Source organism: Petromyzon marinus, chromosome 73, assembly GCF_048934315.1.
Source record: "Petromyzon marinus isolate PM22_M1 ecotype Great Lakes invasive population chromosome 73, UKy_Petmar_22M1.pri1.0, whole genome shotgun sequence".
NCBI lineage: Eukaryota > Metazoa > Chordata > Hyperoartia > Petromyzontiformes > Petromyzontidae > Petromyzon > Petromyzon marinus.
In genome coordinates this window covers 9,054,131-9,071,841 of record NC_133739.1, presented here as the reverse complement: position 1 = coordinate 9,071,841, position 17,711 = coordinate 9,054,131, and the positions used below count along the sequence as shown (strand labels likewise).

General features: G+C 47.1%; 2 protein-coding genes across 2 annotated transcripts in view; both read left to right on the top strand.

Moving 5' to 3' along the window:
• The first annotated feature begins 4,251 nt into the window (after positions 1 to 4,251).
• On the top strand, positions 4,252 to 16,258 carry LOC142907004 (uncharacterized). Its single transcript, XM_076055900.1, has 2 exons — positions 4,252 to 5,835; positions 13,758 to 16,258. Exons 1-2 carry the CDS (start codon positions 4,591 to 4,593, stop codon positions 15,060 to 15,062), a joined length of 2,550 nt encoding a protein of 849 aa, XP_075912015.1. The 5' UTR covers positions 4,252 to 4,590; the 3' UTR covers positions 15,063 to 16,258.
• The window catches only part of LOC142907014 (uncharacterized), a 59,975-nt gene continuing 52,786 nt past the window's right edge, over positions 10,523 to 17,711 (top strand). The window contains exons 1-2 of the mRNA XM_076055941.1: positions 10,523 to 10,605; positions 10,951 to 11,019. The gene's annotated coding sequence lies outside the window, so the exon portion shown is untranslated. The remainder of the gene's footprint in view (positions 10,606 to 10,950; positions 11,020 to 17,711) is intronic.

Genomic DNA, 17,711 nt, shown 5'->3' with positions numbered 1-17,711 from the left:
AGTGTACACACACACAGTGTACACACACTGTACACACACACACAGTGTACACACAGTGTACACACACACAGTGTAAACACACACAGTGTACACACACACAGTGTACACACACAGTGTACACACACACACAGTGTACACACACAGTATGTACATACACACACACAGTGTACACACACACACACTGTGTACACACACAGTGTACACACACACAGTGTACACACACACAGTGTACACACACAGTGTACACACACACAGTGTACACACACAGTGTACAAACACACACACAGTGTACACACACACAGTGTACACACACTGTACACACACTGTACACACAGTGTATACACACACTGTGTACCCACACATTGTACAAACGCACAGTGTGTACACACACACACTGTGTACACACACACATTGTGTACACACACAGTGTGTACACACACACAGTGTACACAAACACACACACAGTGTACACACACACAGTGTACACAAACACACACACAGTATACAGACAGTGTACACACACAGTGTACACACACACAGTGTACACAAACACACACACAGTGTACACACACACAGTGTGTACACACACACACAGTGTACACACACCCAAGTGGTCTCTGTTCAAGGGAGGGAGCAATGGAAAATGAATCTAAATCAACTTAAACTTCAACCCCTATCTGTGACGTCACCACTCACCATAACCTCATCGACAGAGGGATGTGTACCTCGCCAGTGACGTCATGTCACCAAGGTGTTCACCCCACCCCGTCCAAGGCGCCCTTGAACGTGACGTCACCTCTGCCTGGGTCGCTGCCGTTTTCTGTTCAATTAGAATCCATATTTGGGCAAGGTCACGCCCAGTCACTGGCGGCTCATTAACATAATCTATTCACGTACGGAAGGGCTCATTGTGGGAGGGGAGTGTTATCGTTCCCCACAAGTGACGTCATGTCACCTCTTGCTGTCGCGTGACATCACGAGATAACAGGAAGCTGCTGCTACGCCCGTGCACTGAAATCCGAGGTGAGAAATTCTCATCGCGGTTGTGGTGGTGGTTGTTGTGGTGGTTGTTGTTGTTTACCGAGGTAGAGCCTCGCTCTCTCTCTCGTAGGGATGTCAATTGAGTAGCAGCGAGCATGGAAGCGATGTCCAGGTTGTAACTTTACAGCGCGGGGCCTAGCCACGCGGGGCCTTGCCTCCTGCCATCGCCTGATCGCGTTTGCTTCAATTATCTCGCTTAAGTTTAATTTGTCTTCAGGCGGCTCGCCACTTTGTCACTTTGTTTTACTTTTAAATATTCACGCGGTTTTTTTTTCATGTTTTTTTTTTACACCAGGCCAAGCCCGCTTGAGCTGCTGTACCGCTTTTTGTTTTCAGAAGCGACCTGCCCACAACACAACACAAGGTGAGGCTCCTCAACAGCGTGGCGGTGTTCACTCTGGACGCGTGGCGGTGTTCACTCTGGACGCGTGGCGGTGTTCACTCTAGACGCGTGGCGGTGTTCACTCTAGACGCGTGGCGGTGTTCACTCTGGACGCGTGGCGGTGTTCACTCTGTACGCGTGGTGGTGTTCACTCTGGACGCGTGGCGGTGTTCACTCTAGACGCGTGGCGGTGTTCACTCTACTTGGTGGAGTGAGGGAGCATGAATTCTGTACAGGTGAAGGTGGCCAGGCATGGGTCTGGACACACCACCACCTGTGAACCGTGCCAGTGCGTGACAGTGGTGGAGCCAGTGGGGGTGGGGTAGGCACGTGCCCTCCAACGATCCGATCGAAATCCCTAATTTCAATAGGATCATTGGGGTTTATTGTAACTAGCTTCACTACCCGGCTTTGCCTGGGACTTGGATTCTTGTCTTGGATACATTTCATATTCCCTTATATTTCACTGAAAAACCCTTAAAAATGTTGATGCTTGCAAGAAAGAAAAAATGCTGAAACAAATCAAGTTACCTAAATCGGATGTTTTCACTCGAGGAAATTTTACCTTAATCCACTTATACGCAAGGTCGATTTTGGCCACTCGGGAAGGGAATAATGACGTGGTGAGCTGAAAATAGTCGCGTTCACTTAGAAATTCCAAACGGCATAAGCTGTGAAAATTTCACGACGCCAGAGCTCAGCGTTGGAGAGGTTTTGCTGCTTCACACAAACAGATGTAATGTTCTGCTTCATATTTAAGATAGCAGTTCTACCCATTCTTCGCACGGAGGATATGTATTGAAACTCCGAGAAACCAATGGCTTCATCGGCCAGGAGCGAAGCGCCACCTAAAATCTCCCGGCACGCTGTTAACAGCCCTATCTGTGCTGCCAAATACATCTTTCCCTGGATGTTCTTCCCTGTGTATGTATCTCTGCTGCCTTGTACCTCGTATCTGTTCACTCAGTCTATGCTGGTTTGTTCAACCCGGAGGATGAACACGAAATTTAGCAGTTTTCTGAAATTCGTGGTCTACCAGGCAAGTGTCTAACTGTGTTGTTGTCCTACTGGTTTTGCATCACGTAATTTTTCTTAGGTTTTGTTGAGTTCTCGTCTCTCATCTTCTTGTTGTATTTGCCTCTTTGCAGTTTAACGCTCTCTATGTGTTGCGTTGATGTCACCCTATGTGCTCCCTCGCTATTTGTTTTTAACACCTGATGATGATCGCTTGTGTTGCATTCGAAACGTCGTGATTTATTTTAATATAATTTTATTATATTTCTACATACGGGACTTTACCGAAAAAACCAATGAGTAATTTATGCATTCACGAAAGCTTCAATTCTATATTCATTGCAGAGCGCTTAACTCAGGTGTGTTGCGGGTTGACGCCACAATCTTCATGGTCATACAAAATACAAATGTCTATTTTTATACTTGTTTCATTGTGCACGGTATGGAACCTACCCACATGCCAAATTTCAAGTGTGTAGTATGTCGGGAAGTATGCTAAACATTTCTAACAGACACACACACACACGTATCCACACATTTCCATTTTATATATAGGCTAGCTTTACTACCCGGCTTTGCCCGGGACTTTGATTCTTGGATTAAAACACGGCCTTCGCGGAGTGTTGGTGGGGGGGGTATGCGTGACGTCAGCAGGCACACTGCATAACGATGCCGCATAGGGTGACATCTCAGATATGATGGCTATTTTAATACTTTGTGCATTGTGTCCAGTCTGGAAGCTACCCACATGCCAAATTTCCAGTTTGTGTTGCATGTCGGGAAGTATGGTGAACATTTCAAACAGACACACATTCACAAATTTCCCTTTTATAATTAAAGATGAATCAGCATTTTGCAACCCCCACTGCCACCGCGTGACATTATTACGTGCCAGGGACTCTATGAGAGGACAACAGTCCGTGTTCATAATTGGCAATAAGTAACGGCAAAGCAGTTACAAGCGACTCTTAGAATTGTGCCCAGTTGCGTATACAGTACACGACTTCCCTGAAGGCAAACACCTTCAGCGAGCGCGATGCCTTTCACACGCGTCGAATTAAAAGCATAGGACAACTCCTTACTTAGTAACAACTCCTGACTAACAACTCCTTACTTACTAACAACTCCTGACTAACAACTCCTTACTTACTAACAACTCCTGACTAACAACTCCTTACTTCCTAACAACTCCTTACTAATAACTCCTTACCAACAACTCCTTACTAACAACTCCTTACTTACTAATATCCCCTTACTAACAACTGCTTACTTACTAACAACTCCTATCATTTTTCATTGCTGAAAGGGGCTACCCCCCCCCCCCCCCACCTGAATATCCTGACTCTACCTCTGAGTGTGAAAGGGTCAAGTTTGTATTTGCAGTAAAGTCTATTAACTCTATTGAGCACGGAGGTTATATCAAAACAGTAGTTTATTTTTGTTTTCCTCTGCAACTCTTTGTAAGAATGTAGTCAGGAAGTTATCACAGCACACGTGCAGCTGAAGTCGGAACTGTTCATTCCAGCATTCAAGGACATCTGTGCCTGGCTTTCACACCTCTAAGTTGCGATTGAACATTAATTTATGCATTTATGCATAACACAAATAGTATTATTTTCAACACGTGGGCTTTCACGATCAATATTATTCATAATAAAGGTTTTTGGGTTAGATCGCGTTTATTTATAAATGTGTCGTAACCCTCCACCACCCGACACGGCCAATCAGCAAAAAAAAGTGTCACGTTGTCTTTTGTCAACGTGACACTTTTTTTTGCTGATTGGCCGTGTCGGGTGGTGGAGGGTTACGACACATTTATAAATAACCGCGATCTAACCCAAAAACCTTTATTATGAGTATTATTTTCAATACCCTTTGCTACGTCAGCTGAATTTAGCTTTCATAAATATTCCTTTTGAAGCAAGACATTCAAAATCGTGTGCTCGGAGTTTTGGGTTAACGTTTATTTTGAAGATACGAGGGCTTCCAGGCACGTTTATGACCATTTGCCCTCTCCTTGTGTGACATAACAGCCCGTGTGATGAATTTGGGACACGTTTTCACTATATCATGAATATATGAATAAGTATAGACGTGTAAGTCACGTGTTACTGTATGAATGCATTCCTCTGTGCATCGATACTGACGTGTAGATGGTGTGGATATTCTTTTTTTCTGTCTGCAGCTGTCGCTTCCTCTGCAGAATTGGTCTGATGGAGCAAAGGCACTCGGCGCAGCTCGGTGCAAAAAGGCATCAATGCGACCGGTGTGCATACAGCACGGATAGTACTGCACATTTCACGTGGCACCAGAGAACCCACACGGGAGAGAAACCCTTCAAGTGCAGTGTGTGTGGGAAGGCGTTTGCACAGTCACCAAATCTTCATGTACACCAGAGAACACACACGGGAGAGAAACCCTTCAAGTGCAGTGTGTGTGGGAAGGCGTTTGCATGTTCACAAAATCTTCATGTACACCAGAGAACACACACGGGAGAGAAACCCTTCAAGTGCAGTGTGTGTGGGAAGGCGTTTTCACATTCACCACATCTTCATGTACACCAGAGAACACACACGGGAGAGAAACCCTTCAAGTGCAGTGTGTGTGGGAAGGCGTTTTCACAGTCACCAAGTCTTCATGCACACCAAAGAATACACACGGGAGAGAAACCCTTCAAGTGCAGTGTGTGTGGGAAGGCGTTTTCACAGTCACAAAATCTTCATCTACACCAGAGAGCACACACGGGAGAGAAACCCTTCAAGTGCAGTATGTGTGGGAAGGCGTTTTCACAGTCACCAAGTCTTCAAGTACACATGAGAACACACACGGGAGAGAAACCCTTCCAGTGCAGTGTGTGTGGGAAGGCGTTTTCAAAGTCACCACATCTTCATGTACACCAGAGAACACACACGGGAGAGAAACCCTTCAAGTGCAGTGTGTGTGGGAAGGCGTTTTCACATTCACCACATCTTAATGTACACCAGAGAACACACACAGGAGATAAACCCTTCAAGTGCAGTGTGTGTGAGAAGGCGTTTGCACAGTCATCACATCTTAATGTACACAAGAGAACACACGAGCATCAGAAGATCCACAAGGAGTGGAATCTGAAATCAGCTTGTGAAAGTCAAAGTGCCGCAATGAGCCCATCCCTCATGAAACAAGAACTGGAAGAAAATCCCAGCTTGGACACTTTTAAAGGTATCGAGGTGAAATGTGAAGAAGTGATGGTGAAGAGCGAAGAAGTGAGGGTAAAATGTGAAGATGAAGATTCAACTCCAAAATCGGACCTTCACATCGATGGAGGCAACGTGAAGCAGGAGGAGAATTCTGACTGCGAGGCAGAGCGAGGCAACTCCCAGCAGTTTGTGGAAGTGGAGGTGTGGGTGGACTTCCTCTGAGACAATACAAAGTCAAATGGAGACCCGGTAGATGTGTAAGCTTGAGACGATGTCGCTCCAATAGATGCACCTTTGTCACAGGCCTTTAATGACAAGAATGTGAAGTTGAACACTCGATTCCTAGGTTCAACCTGCAGGGTCAGAGCGGCCAGTCTTTGTGAACCTGTGGGTTGCGTAGATCTCTAACCATGAGCGAGAGCCAATAAGCTCCCAAGCAATCACAAGGTTCTAATAATTCCATTTATATGGTGCTTGCTTAATCGCCTCTGGCAATTCGGAGTTTTGTATCGTATCTCGTCTCAAACACTCGAAGAGCATCCCCAAGTAGCAGCTGCCCCTGTGTGGTACAAGGTGGTGGCCCTGCACCGGCCTGCATGTGGACAAGAACCTGTCAGTAGGGGGCAATGGTTGATGTGGCATCTCAGTTGTGGAGTTTGTAGGTAATGTTTAGAATTTGATAAATTTTGACCCAGACGCCAGCATGCAATGGCCTACTCGTTTTTGAATGGCGCAATAGTATGTTGTACATACACTGTTAAGCGTATTTGTAAAAAAATAGCTTGTTAGTACGATATAACCTGATGCAGTATATTTCACTGCAGTAATTCAATTTTGTTAATATGCCTGTCAATAATTTAGAATGAATACTTGTCTGATTGTGTGCGTACATGTAACATTGTCTATAAGGGTCAAACATTGAATAAGTGATGTTAGGACAAAGTGTGTGTTTTGGAAGTAACCTGTACAGATAACTCAGGTGAGACTCATTGTTCCTGTGATACAGGTCAAGGGTATTTTTGTGTTTTCAGGAAGCATCTCCCTCTGGAGCAACTCATTGTCTTTGAAATAGGGAGCACACTCGCATCATTCATCAGTTACAAGGCATACCACTCAAAAGTTACACGTAGAGGAGATACATTCTCTACAACACGAATTATAATTTTGTATTACGTGTTGATGTACATTTTGTCGAATTAGGACGTGAAATGGTCCTTGCTGATTAACGTCTGGATGTTCACAACCAAGGGCTTGAAGCAAACCTGACTGCCTGCGGCGCTCCTCGCAACCATTTATGGCCTTGGGCAAGGAAAGTCACGGACAAAATTACACACGAACGACGTCTCCACGCAAGCTCCTGATGCTCCGTTTTGAAGTTTGAAAATGAAACAACTTTGAATTGTAATTATGTTTTGAATTAGATAATTGTATTTCTTCATTAAAAGCGTATTAATTGAAAACGATATTTCGTGTGAATTTTCTCTCGTCGTTAAGTAGATGGCCTTGCCGGGGGTTCGGTTCGATGCGGACTTTCACCTGGTTGGGATCGCGGGATCGAGATGAGGTGACACAGAGCTGCTGGCCGTGCGAGAAGACCGCCGTCTGCAGATCGATTCCAACGCGATCCAACGTCTGTCCCTGCGTCTCCGTCGTTCATGCAGGGGGCGCGTGGAGGTCTGCAGCGCCCCCTACATGAAAACGACGGAACGTGCAGCGTTAGTCACAAAGTTGTGCGTAAGCGCCATAACAAGGCGCTGTCAGCTGACCTGCCACCACGTTCACGGGTCAGCAGGGGGCAGCCGAGAGCGAGCGAGGTGCATAGGGGTCAACCAAAGTAAACCCCTGCCCCCCCCCCCCATGACTGGAGACTCACACCCCTGATCCCCCACCCGTCCCCTTAGGCCCCTTAAGATAAGACTTTCCAGAAGGTTCTGGGAGGGGGGGGGGGTGGGGAGGTCAGGAGTGGAGGGGTGACCCCGACCTGGGGATAAAAGGCCGGCCCTCTGGACGGGCCGAGGCAGTGTTCACCAACTCAAGCCTGAAGACATCCGAAGACCTGAAGACTGGACCAGCACCCGGGAACCCTCAACCGAGGCTCTTGTTAGAGCCGGGTTGTAGCGGACCAGAGGTGGCTCGGACACCCTGGGACCCTCCCCGAGCTCTAGCCAGAGCCGGGTTGTAGCAGACCAGAGGTGAGCTCCCGTACCCGGGCTGGGACGGGTTGTCCAGTCCTCTCTTGACGCCGGGCTAAGGGATCCCGTGGGTAGCAGAGCCCGGATTGTGCAGGCTGCGGTAGAAGGGAGGCTGTCGCTCCCGGAGGCTATCGGGTGGAAGGGGTCGTACCCCTGTCGTGTTACGGTAGTGTGTAGAGCCGGGTTCGAAAGAGTTGTAATAATAAACACGTTGCCTCAACCAGACGTCTCCGTGTGATTAGTTAAGGACACAACACTTGTATAAAAGAGAATAGCCAGTGGGTTTTCAAAGTACCTTCGTCTTACAGAAATCAATTTCGCGTGAGCCCACCGCATTAAAACGATGCTCAGCTGAGCAGGGCGATCCACGTTGGGGGGTGGGGGGTGGTCACCTTATCTTTGTCACGTGCCGTAGCTCACGTGACTTCTGCCGCGACAATGTCTGGATGTTTTCGCCTTAGGACGACCGCTGGTGCTGCGATCGAAACGTCGCGATTTCTGTTTTTTCTTCGTTTTTTTTCTACCTGCGTGAATTTACCGAAAGAACCAAAGGATAAGAAAGACGTCTTGTCTGCTGAGCTTGTTCATATCCGTGTACATCGATGTCCCACATTGCTTACACGGACACACCACACACAATTAAATAAATAGAAACTGGAACGACTTAATTCCGGGGATGGGCAAAGATTGAGGAATTTCTTTCAATGGAGCGAGTTAAGTTTGTGTTCGATTCAACAACTCTCTGTCCGTCTGTGTCTCTGTTCCCCTCTGTGTCTCTCTCTCGCTGACTGTGTCTCTGTGGTCTCTGTATCTTTCATTCTGTTTTCTTCTTGTCTGTGTCTGTCCACCTCTCTCTCTCTTGTCAGTCTCTGTGTGTGTCTCTATCAGCGTCTTTCCAACTGTATTCAACTACCGCCAGTAGCAACATGCGCCCATTCAACTTTCACGGGCCCACGACTGCACGCGACTCAAACTTGCTCCGAGTCTCTGTGTGTACGTTGAACTTCTTTCGCACCGTACGTAGCCAACCATGCTAATCTGTGGGTCTCTGTGTGTGAGTCTCTGTGTGTATGTGGAGCTTCGTTCACACCATACGTAGCCAATCATGCTAATCTGTGGGTCTCTCTTTGTGTGAGTCTCTGTGTGTATCTGGAACTTCTTTCACACCATACGTAGCCAACCATGCTAATCTGTGGGTCTCTCTGTGTGTATCTGGAACTTCTTTCGCACCATACGTAGCCGAACCTGCACAGGAGGAGCGGCTGGTATCTGTGGAGCTGTGGGCTGGGTACCATCTGTCGGCGGGAGCGAGAGACGATGAAGCTCCCAAGCATTTCACTACGTTACCAACATCATTTTTGCACGCATAAGTTGCTTGCCTAATTGTGTGTTTCGTATCGAATCTCATCTCAAACAATCGAAGGACTCCCCCCCCCTAAGTGGCAGCTGCCCCTGTGTGGAACAAGGTGGCCCTGCACCGGCCTGCACGTGGACATGAGTCTGTCGGTAGGGGGCGATCATTGACGTGCCGTCTCCGTTGTGTAGTTTCTGGATAATGTTTGGAATTGCCACAATTTTGACCGTGACACCGACATGCAATGACCTGTGCGTCGTGAATGACACAACGCTATGTTTTTACATCTGCCGTGAAGCAGACTGCGCATATTGTGGTGAATGTTACTGGGGTAGCCAGGTGTGCCTGTCGGATTTGAACCTTGAACCTCTGCAATAAATAGAGAATGCACTACCATATTCTTGGTTCTTTTGGTGAAGTCACGTAAATAGAAAACAAAAATAAAGAAAAAAACGCGTTTTTGTATTATTTACATTGTCATTATTTTATTTTTCTTTAATTGTAACATGTTTTTTTAATTTACGTGACTTTACCGAACGAACCCAAGAATATGAATTCCTGCCAGTCACGAAAGTTTTAAGTCAAAATAGAATGCACCACCAACTCGGCTCGCGTCAATCTGCGTGGAGGCGTGGGGGGGCCTGAGAGAGTTTCTCACCGGCGCAGAACTTCCATGCAGAGGGCTCCACGCAGCTTCGTGCGGAGCGACAGGCCAGGTAGCTCCCACACAGCGTGGAGTAGCCGATTAACATTTATATTGTTGGTTCTTTCGGTAAAGTAACGTAGATAGAAAATAACAAAAAAATTGGAAAATAATAAATTGATGAAAAGTTGCCATTTGTCGACTGACTGAGATGACTGTGCCCACCACAGTGTACACACACACAGTGTACACACACACAGTGTACACACACACAGTGTACACACACACACACACAGTGTACACACACACACAGTGTACACACACACACAGTGTGCACACACACACACAGTGTACACACACACAGTGTAGACACACCCAAGTGGTCTCTGTTCAAGGGAGGGAGCAATGGAAAATGAATCTAAATCAACTTAAACTCCAACCCCTCTCTGTGACGTCCCCACTCAGCATTAACCTCATCGGCGTGAAACGCCAGGGGGAGGTTACCTCTCTAGTGACGTCATGTCACCAAGGTGTTCACCCCACCCCGTCCAATGCGCCCTTGAATGAGACGTCACCCCTGCCTGGGTTGCCAATTTCTGTTCAAGTAAAATCCATATTTCGGCAAGGCTACGCCCAGTGACTGGCGGCTCATTAACATAATCTATTCACGTACTGAGCCGCTCATTGTGGGAGGGGAGTGTTATCGTTCCCCACAAGTGACGTCATGTCACCTCTTGCTGCCGCGTGACGTCACGAGATAACAGGAAGCTGTTATCTCCGTCCGTGCACTGAAATCTGAGGTGAGAAATTGTCATCGCGGTTGTGGTGGTTTCTGTGGTTGTTGTGGTGGTGGTTGTTGTGGTGGTGGTTGTTGTGGTGGTGGTTGTTGTTTACCGAGGTAGAGCCTCGCGCTCTCTCGTAGGGATGTCAATTGAGTAGCAGCGAGCATGGAAGCGATGTCCAGGTTGAAACTTTACAGCGCTGGGCCTAACCACGCGGGGCCTTGCCTCCTGCCATCGCCTGATCGCGTTTGCTTCAATTATCTCGCTTAAGTTTAATTTGTCTTCAGGCGGCTCGCCACTTTGTCACTTTGTTTTACTTTTAAATATTCACGCGGTTTTTTTTCCATTTTTTTTTTACACCAGGCCAAGCCCGCTTGAGCTGCTGTACCGCTTTTAGTTTTCAGAAGCGACCTGCCCACAACACAACACAAGGTGAGGCTCCTCAACAGCGTGGCGGTGTTCACTCTGGACACGTGACGGTGTTCACTCTGGACGCGTGGCGGTGTTCACTCTGGACGCGTGGCGGTGTTCACTCTGGACACGTGGCGATGTTCACTCTGGACGCGTGGCGGTGTTCACTCTGGACGCGTGGCGGTGTTCACTCTACTTGGTGGAGTGAGGAAGCATGAATTCTGTGCAGGTGAAGGTGGCCAGGCGTGGGTCTGGACACACCACCACCTGTGAACCATGCCAGTGTGTGACAGTGGTGGAGCCAGTGGGGGTGGGGTAGGCACGTGCCCCCCAACGATCCGATCGAAATCCCTAATTTCAATAGGATCATTGGGGTTTATTAGTAACTAGCTTTACTACCCGGCTTCGCCCGGTACTTGGATTCTTGTCTTGGATACATTTCATATTCCCTTATATTTCACTGAAAAACCCTTAAAAATGTTGATGCTTGCGAGAAAGAAAAAAGGCGAAACAAATCAAGTTACCTAAATCGGATGTTTTCACTCAAGGAAATTTTACTTTACCTTAATCCACTTCTACGCAAGGTCGATTTTGGCCACTCGGGAAGGGAATAATGACGTGGCGAGCTGAAAATAGTCGTGTTCACTTAGAAATTCCAAACGGCATAAGCTGTGAAAATTTCACGACGCCAGAGCTCAGTGTTGGAGAGGTTTTGCTGCTTCACACAAACAAACAGATGTAATGTTCTGCTTCATATTTAAGATAGCAGTTCTACCCGTTCTTCGCACGGAGGATATGTATTGAAACTCCGAGAAACCAATGGCTTCATTTGACCAGGAGCGAAGCGCCACCTAAAATCTCCCGGCATGCTGTTAACAGCTCTATCTTTGCTGCCAAATACATCTTTCCCTGGATGTTCTTCCCTGTGTATGTATCTCTGCTACCATGTACCTCGTATCTGTTCACTCTGTCTATGCTGGTATGTTCAACCCGGAGGATGAACACGAAATTTAGCAGTCTTCTGAAATTCGTGCTCTACCAGGGAAGTGTCTAACTGTGTTGTTGGCCTACTGGTTTTGCATCACTTAATTTTTTTTGTTGAGTTCTCGTCTCTCATCTTCTTGTTGTATTTGCCTCCTTGCAGTTTAACGCACTCTATGTGTTGCGTTGATGTCACCCTATGTGCTCCCTCGCTACTTGTTTTTTACACCTGATGATGATCGCTTGTGTTGCGTTCGAAACGTCGTGATTTATTTCTATATAATATTGTTATATTTCTACATTCACTACGTTACCGAAAAAACCAATGAGTAATTTATGCAGTCACGAAAGCTTCAATTCTATATTCATTGCAGAGCGCTTAACTCAGGTGTGTTGCGGGTTGACGCCACAATCTTCATGGTCATACAAAATACAAATGTCTATTTTTATACTTGTTTCATTGTGCACGGTATGGAACCTACCGACATGCCAAATTTCAAGTGTGTAGTATGTCGGGAAGTATGCTAAACATTTCTAACAGACACACGCACACACACGTATCCACACATTTCCCTTTTATATATAGGCTAGCTTTACTACCAGGCTTTGCCCGGGACTTTGATTCTTGTCTTGGATTAAAACACGGCCTTCGCGGAGTGTTGGGTGGGGGGGTATGCGTGACGTCAGCAGGCACACTGCGTAACGCTGCCGCATAGGGTGACATCTCAGATATGATGGCTATTTTAATACTTTGTGCATTGTGTCCAGTCTGGAAGCTACCCACATGCCAAATTTCAAGTTTGTTTTGCATGTTGGCAAGTATGCTGAACATTTCAAACAGACACACATTCCCAAATTTCCCTTTTATAATAATAGATGAATCAGCATTGTGCGACCTCCACTGCCACCGCGTGGCATATTATTACGTCCCAGGGACTCTATGAGAGGACAACAGTCCGTGTTCATAATTGGCAATAAGTAACGGCAAAGCTGTTACAAGCGACTCACAGAATTGTGCGCAGTTGCTTATACAGTACACGACTTTCCTGAAGGCAAACACCTTCAGCGAGCGCGATGCGTCGAATAAAAAGCATAGGACAAGTCCTTACTTACAACTCCTAACTAACAACTCATTACTAACAACTCCTTACGTACTAACAACTATCATTTTTCATTGCTGAAAGGGGTTTCCTCCCCTACCTGAACATCCTGGCTCCACCTCTGAGTGTGTGAAAGGGTCAAGTTTGTATTTGCAGTAAAGTCTATTAACTCTATTGAGCACGGAGGTTATATCAAAACAGTAGTTTATTTTTGTTTTCCTCTGCAACTCTTTATAAGAATGTAGTCAGGAAGTTATCACAGCACACGTGCAGCTGAAGTCGGAACTGTTCATCCCAGCATTCAAGGACATCTGTGCCTGGCTTTCACACCTCTACGTTGCGATTGAACATTAATTTATGCATTTCTGCATAACACAAATAGTATTATTTTCAACACCCTTTGCTACGTCAGCTGAATTTAGCTTTCATAAATATTCCTTTTGAAGCCAGACAGCTGAAATTGTGTGCTCGGAGTTTTGGGTTAACATTCATTTTGAAGATACGAGGGCTTCCAGGCATGTTTATGACCATTTGCCCTCTCCTTGTGTGCCATAACAGCCAGTGTGATGAATTTGGGACACGTTTTCACTATATCATGAATATATGAATAAGTATAGACGTGTAAGTCACGTGTGACTGTATAAATGCATTCCGCTGTGCATCGATACTGACGTGTAGATGGTGTGGATATCCTTTTTTTTCGTCTGCAGCTGTCGCTTCCTCTGCAGAATTGTTCTGATGGAGCAAAGGCACTCGGCGCACCTCGGTGCAAAAAGGCAACAATGCGACCGGTGTGCATACAGCATGGATCGTACTGCACATTTGACACGGCACCAGAGAACCAACACGGGAGAGAAACCCTTCAAGTGCAGTGTGTGTGGGAAGGCGTTTTCAGATTCATATCCTCTTGTAGCACTCCAGAGAATGCACATGGGAGATAAACCCTTCAAGTGCAGTGTGTGTGGGAAGGCGTTTGCACATTCACCAAGTCTTCATGTACACCAGAGAACACACACGGGAGAGAAACCCTTCAAGTGCAGTGTGTGTGGGAAGGCGTTTTCACATTCACCTAGTCTTCATCTACACCAGAGAGCACACACGGGAGAGAAACCCTTCAAGTGCAGTGTGTGTGGGAAGGCGTTTGCACGTTCACGAAATCTTCATGTACACCAGAGAACACACACGGGAGAGAAACCCTTCAAGTGCAGTGTGTGTGGGAAGGCGTTTGCACATTCACCACGTCTTCATGTACACCAGAGAACTCACACGGGAGATAAACCCTTCAAGTGCAGTGTGTGTGGGAAGGCGTTTGCCCAGTCACCACATCTTCTTGTACACCAGAGAACACACACGGGAGAGAAACCTTTCCAGTGCAGTGTGTGTGGGAAGGCGTTTGCACAGTCAACAAATCTTCAAGTACACCAGAGAACACACACGGGAGAGAAACCCTTCAAGTGCAGTATGTGTGGGAAGGCGTTTTCACAGTCACCAAGTCTTCAAGTACACCTGAGAACACACACGGGAGAGAAACCCTTCAAGTGCAGTGTGTGTGGGAAGGCGTTTGCACAGTCATCACATCTTAATGTACACAAGAGAACACACGAGCATCAGAAGATCCACAAGGAGTGGAGTCTGAAATCAGCTTGTGAAAGTCAAAGTGCCACAATGAGCCCATCCCTCATGAAACAAGAACCGGAAGAAAATCCCAACTTGGACACTGTTAAAGGTATAGAGGTGAAATATGAAGAGGCGAAGGTGAAATGTGAAGAAGTGATGGTGAAGAGCGAAGAAGTGAGGGTAAAATGTGAAGATGATTCAACTCCAAAATCGGACCTTCACATCGATGGAGGCAACGTGAAGCAGGAGGAGAATTCTGACTGCGAGGCAGAGCGAGGCAACTCCCAGCAGTTTGTGGAAGTGGAGGTGTGGGTGGACTTCCTCCGAGACAATACAAAGTCAAATGGAGACCCGGTAGATATGTAAGCTTGAGACGATGTCGCTCCAATAGATGCACCTTTGTCACAGGCCTTTAATGACAAGAATGTGAAGTTGAACACTCAATTCCTAGGTTCAACCTGCAGGGTTAGAGCAGCCAGTCTTTGTGGACCTGTGGGTTGCGTAGGTCTCTAACCATGAGCGAGAGCCAATACACTCCCAAGCTTTCACAAGGTTCAAATAATTCCATTTATATGGTGTTTGCTTAATCGCCTCTGGCAATTCGGAGTTTTGTGTGGTATCTCGGCTCAAACACTCGAAGAGCACCCCCAAGTAGCAGCTGCCCCTGTGTGGTAAAAGGTGGTGGCCCTGCACTGGCCTGCATGTAGACAAGAGCCTGTCAGTAGAGGGCGATGGTTGATATGGCATCTCAGTTGTGGAGTTTGTAGGTAATATTTAGAATTTGATAAATTTTGACCCAGACGCCAGCATGCAATGGCCTACTCGTTTTTGAATCGCGCAATAGTATGTTGTACATACACTGTTAAGCGTATTTTTTAAAAAATAGCTTCTTGTTAGTACGATGTAACCTGATGCAGTATATTTCACTGCAGTAATTCAATTTTGTTAATATGCCTGTCAATAATTTAGAATGAATACTCGTCCGATTGTGTGCGTACTTGTAACATTGTCTATAAGGGTCAAACCTTGAATAAGTGATGTTAGGACAAAGTGTGTTTTGGAAGTAACCTGTACAGATAACTCAGGTGAGACTCATTGTTCTTGTGATACAGGTCAAAGGGTATTTTGTATTTTCAGGAAGCATCTCCCTCTGGAGCAACTCATTGTCTTTGAAATAGGGAGCACACTCGGATCATTCATCAGTTACAAGGAATACCACTCAAAGGTTACACGTAGAGGAGATACATTCTCTACAACACGAATTGTAATTTTGTATTACGTGTTGACGTAGATTTTGTCGAACTAGGACATGAAATGCTCCTTGCTGATTAACGTCTGGATGTTCACAACCAAGGGCTTGAAGCAAGCCTGACTGCCTGCGGTGCCCCTCATTTACGGCCTTGGGCCAGGAAAGTCACGAAAAAAATTGCACACGAACGACGTCTCCACGCAAGCACCCGATGCTCCATTTTGAAGTTTGAAAATGAAACAACTTTGAATTGTGTTATGTTTTGAATTAGATAATTGTATTTCTTCATTAAAAGCTTATTCATTGAAAACGATATTTCGCGTGAATTTTCTCTCATCGTTAAGTAGATGGCCTTGCCGGGGGTTCGGTTCGATGCGGACTTTCACCTGGTTGGGATCGAGAGGAGGCGACACAGAGCTGCTGGCCGTGCGAGAAGACCGCCGTCTGCAGATCGATTCAAACGCGATCGAACGTCTGTCCCTGCGCCTCCGTCGTTCATGCAGGGGGCGCGTAGAGGTCTGCAGCGCCCCCTGCATGAAAACGACGGAACGTGCAGCGTGAGTCACGTAAAGTTGTGCGTAAGCGCCATAACAAGGCGCTGTCAGCTGACCTGCCGCTACGTTCACGGGTCAGCAGGGGGCAGCCGAGAGAGAGCGCGAGGTGCGTAGGGGTCGACCAAAGTAAACCCCTGCCCCCCCCCCCCCCCGTGACCGGAGACTCACACCCCTGACCCCCCACCCATCCCTAAGGCCCCTTAAGATAAGACCTTCCAGAAGGTTCTGGGAGGGGGGGGGGGGTCAGGAGTGGAGGGGTGACCCCGACCTGGGGATAAAAGGCCGGCCCTCTGGACGGGCCGAGGCAGTGTTCACCAACTCAAGCCTGAAGACATCCGAAGACCTGAAGACTGGACCAGCACCCGGGAACCCTCAACCGAGGCTCTTTTTAGAGCTGGGTTGTAGCGGACCAGAGGTGAGCTCCCGTACCCGGGCTGGGACGGGTTGTCCAGTCTTCCCTTAACGCCGGGCTAAAGGATCCCGTGGGTAGCAGAGCCCGGATTGTGCAGGCTGCAATAGAAGGGAGGCTGTCGCTCCCGGAGGCTATTGGATGGAAGGGGCCGTACCCCTGTCGTGTTACGGTAGTGTGTAGAGCCGAGGTCGAAAGAGTTGTTATAATAAACGCGTTGCCTCAACCAGACGTCTCCGTGTGATTAGTTAAGGACACAACACTTGTATAACAGAGAATAGCCAGTGGGTTTTCAAAGTACCTTCGTCTTACAGAAATCAATTTCGCGGGAGCCCACCGCATTAAAATGATGCTCAGCTGAACAGGGCGAGCCACGTTGGGGGGTAAGGGGGGGGGGGTCACCTTATCTTTGTCACGTGCCGTAGCTCACGTGACTTCTGTCGCGACAATGTCTGGATGTTTTCGCCTGAGGACGACCGCTGGTGTTGCGATCGAAACGTCGCAATTTATTTTTTTCGTTTATTTCTACCTGCGTGAATTTACCGAAAGAACCAAAGGATATGAAAGACGTCTTGTCTGCTGAGCTTGTTCATATCCGTGTACATCGATGTCCCACATTGCTTACACGGACACACCACACACAATGAAATAAATAGAAACTAGGACGACTTAATTTCGGGGATGGGCAAATATTGAGGAATCTCTTTCAATGGAGCGAGTTAAGTTTGTGCTCGATTCAACATCTCTCTGTACGTCTGTGTCTCTGTTCCCCTCTGTGTCTCTCTCTCGCTGACTGTGTCTCT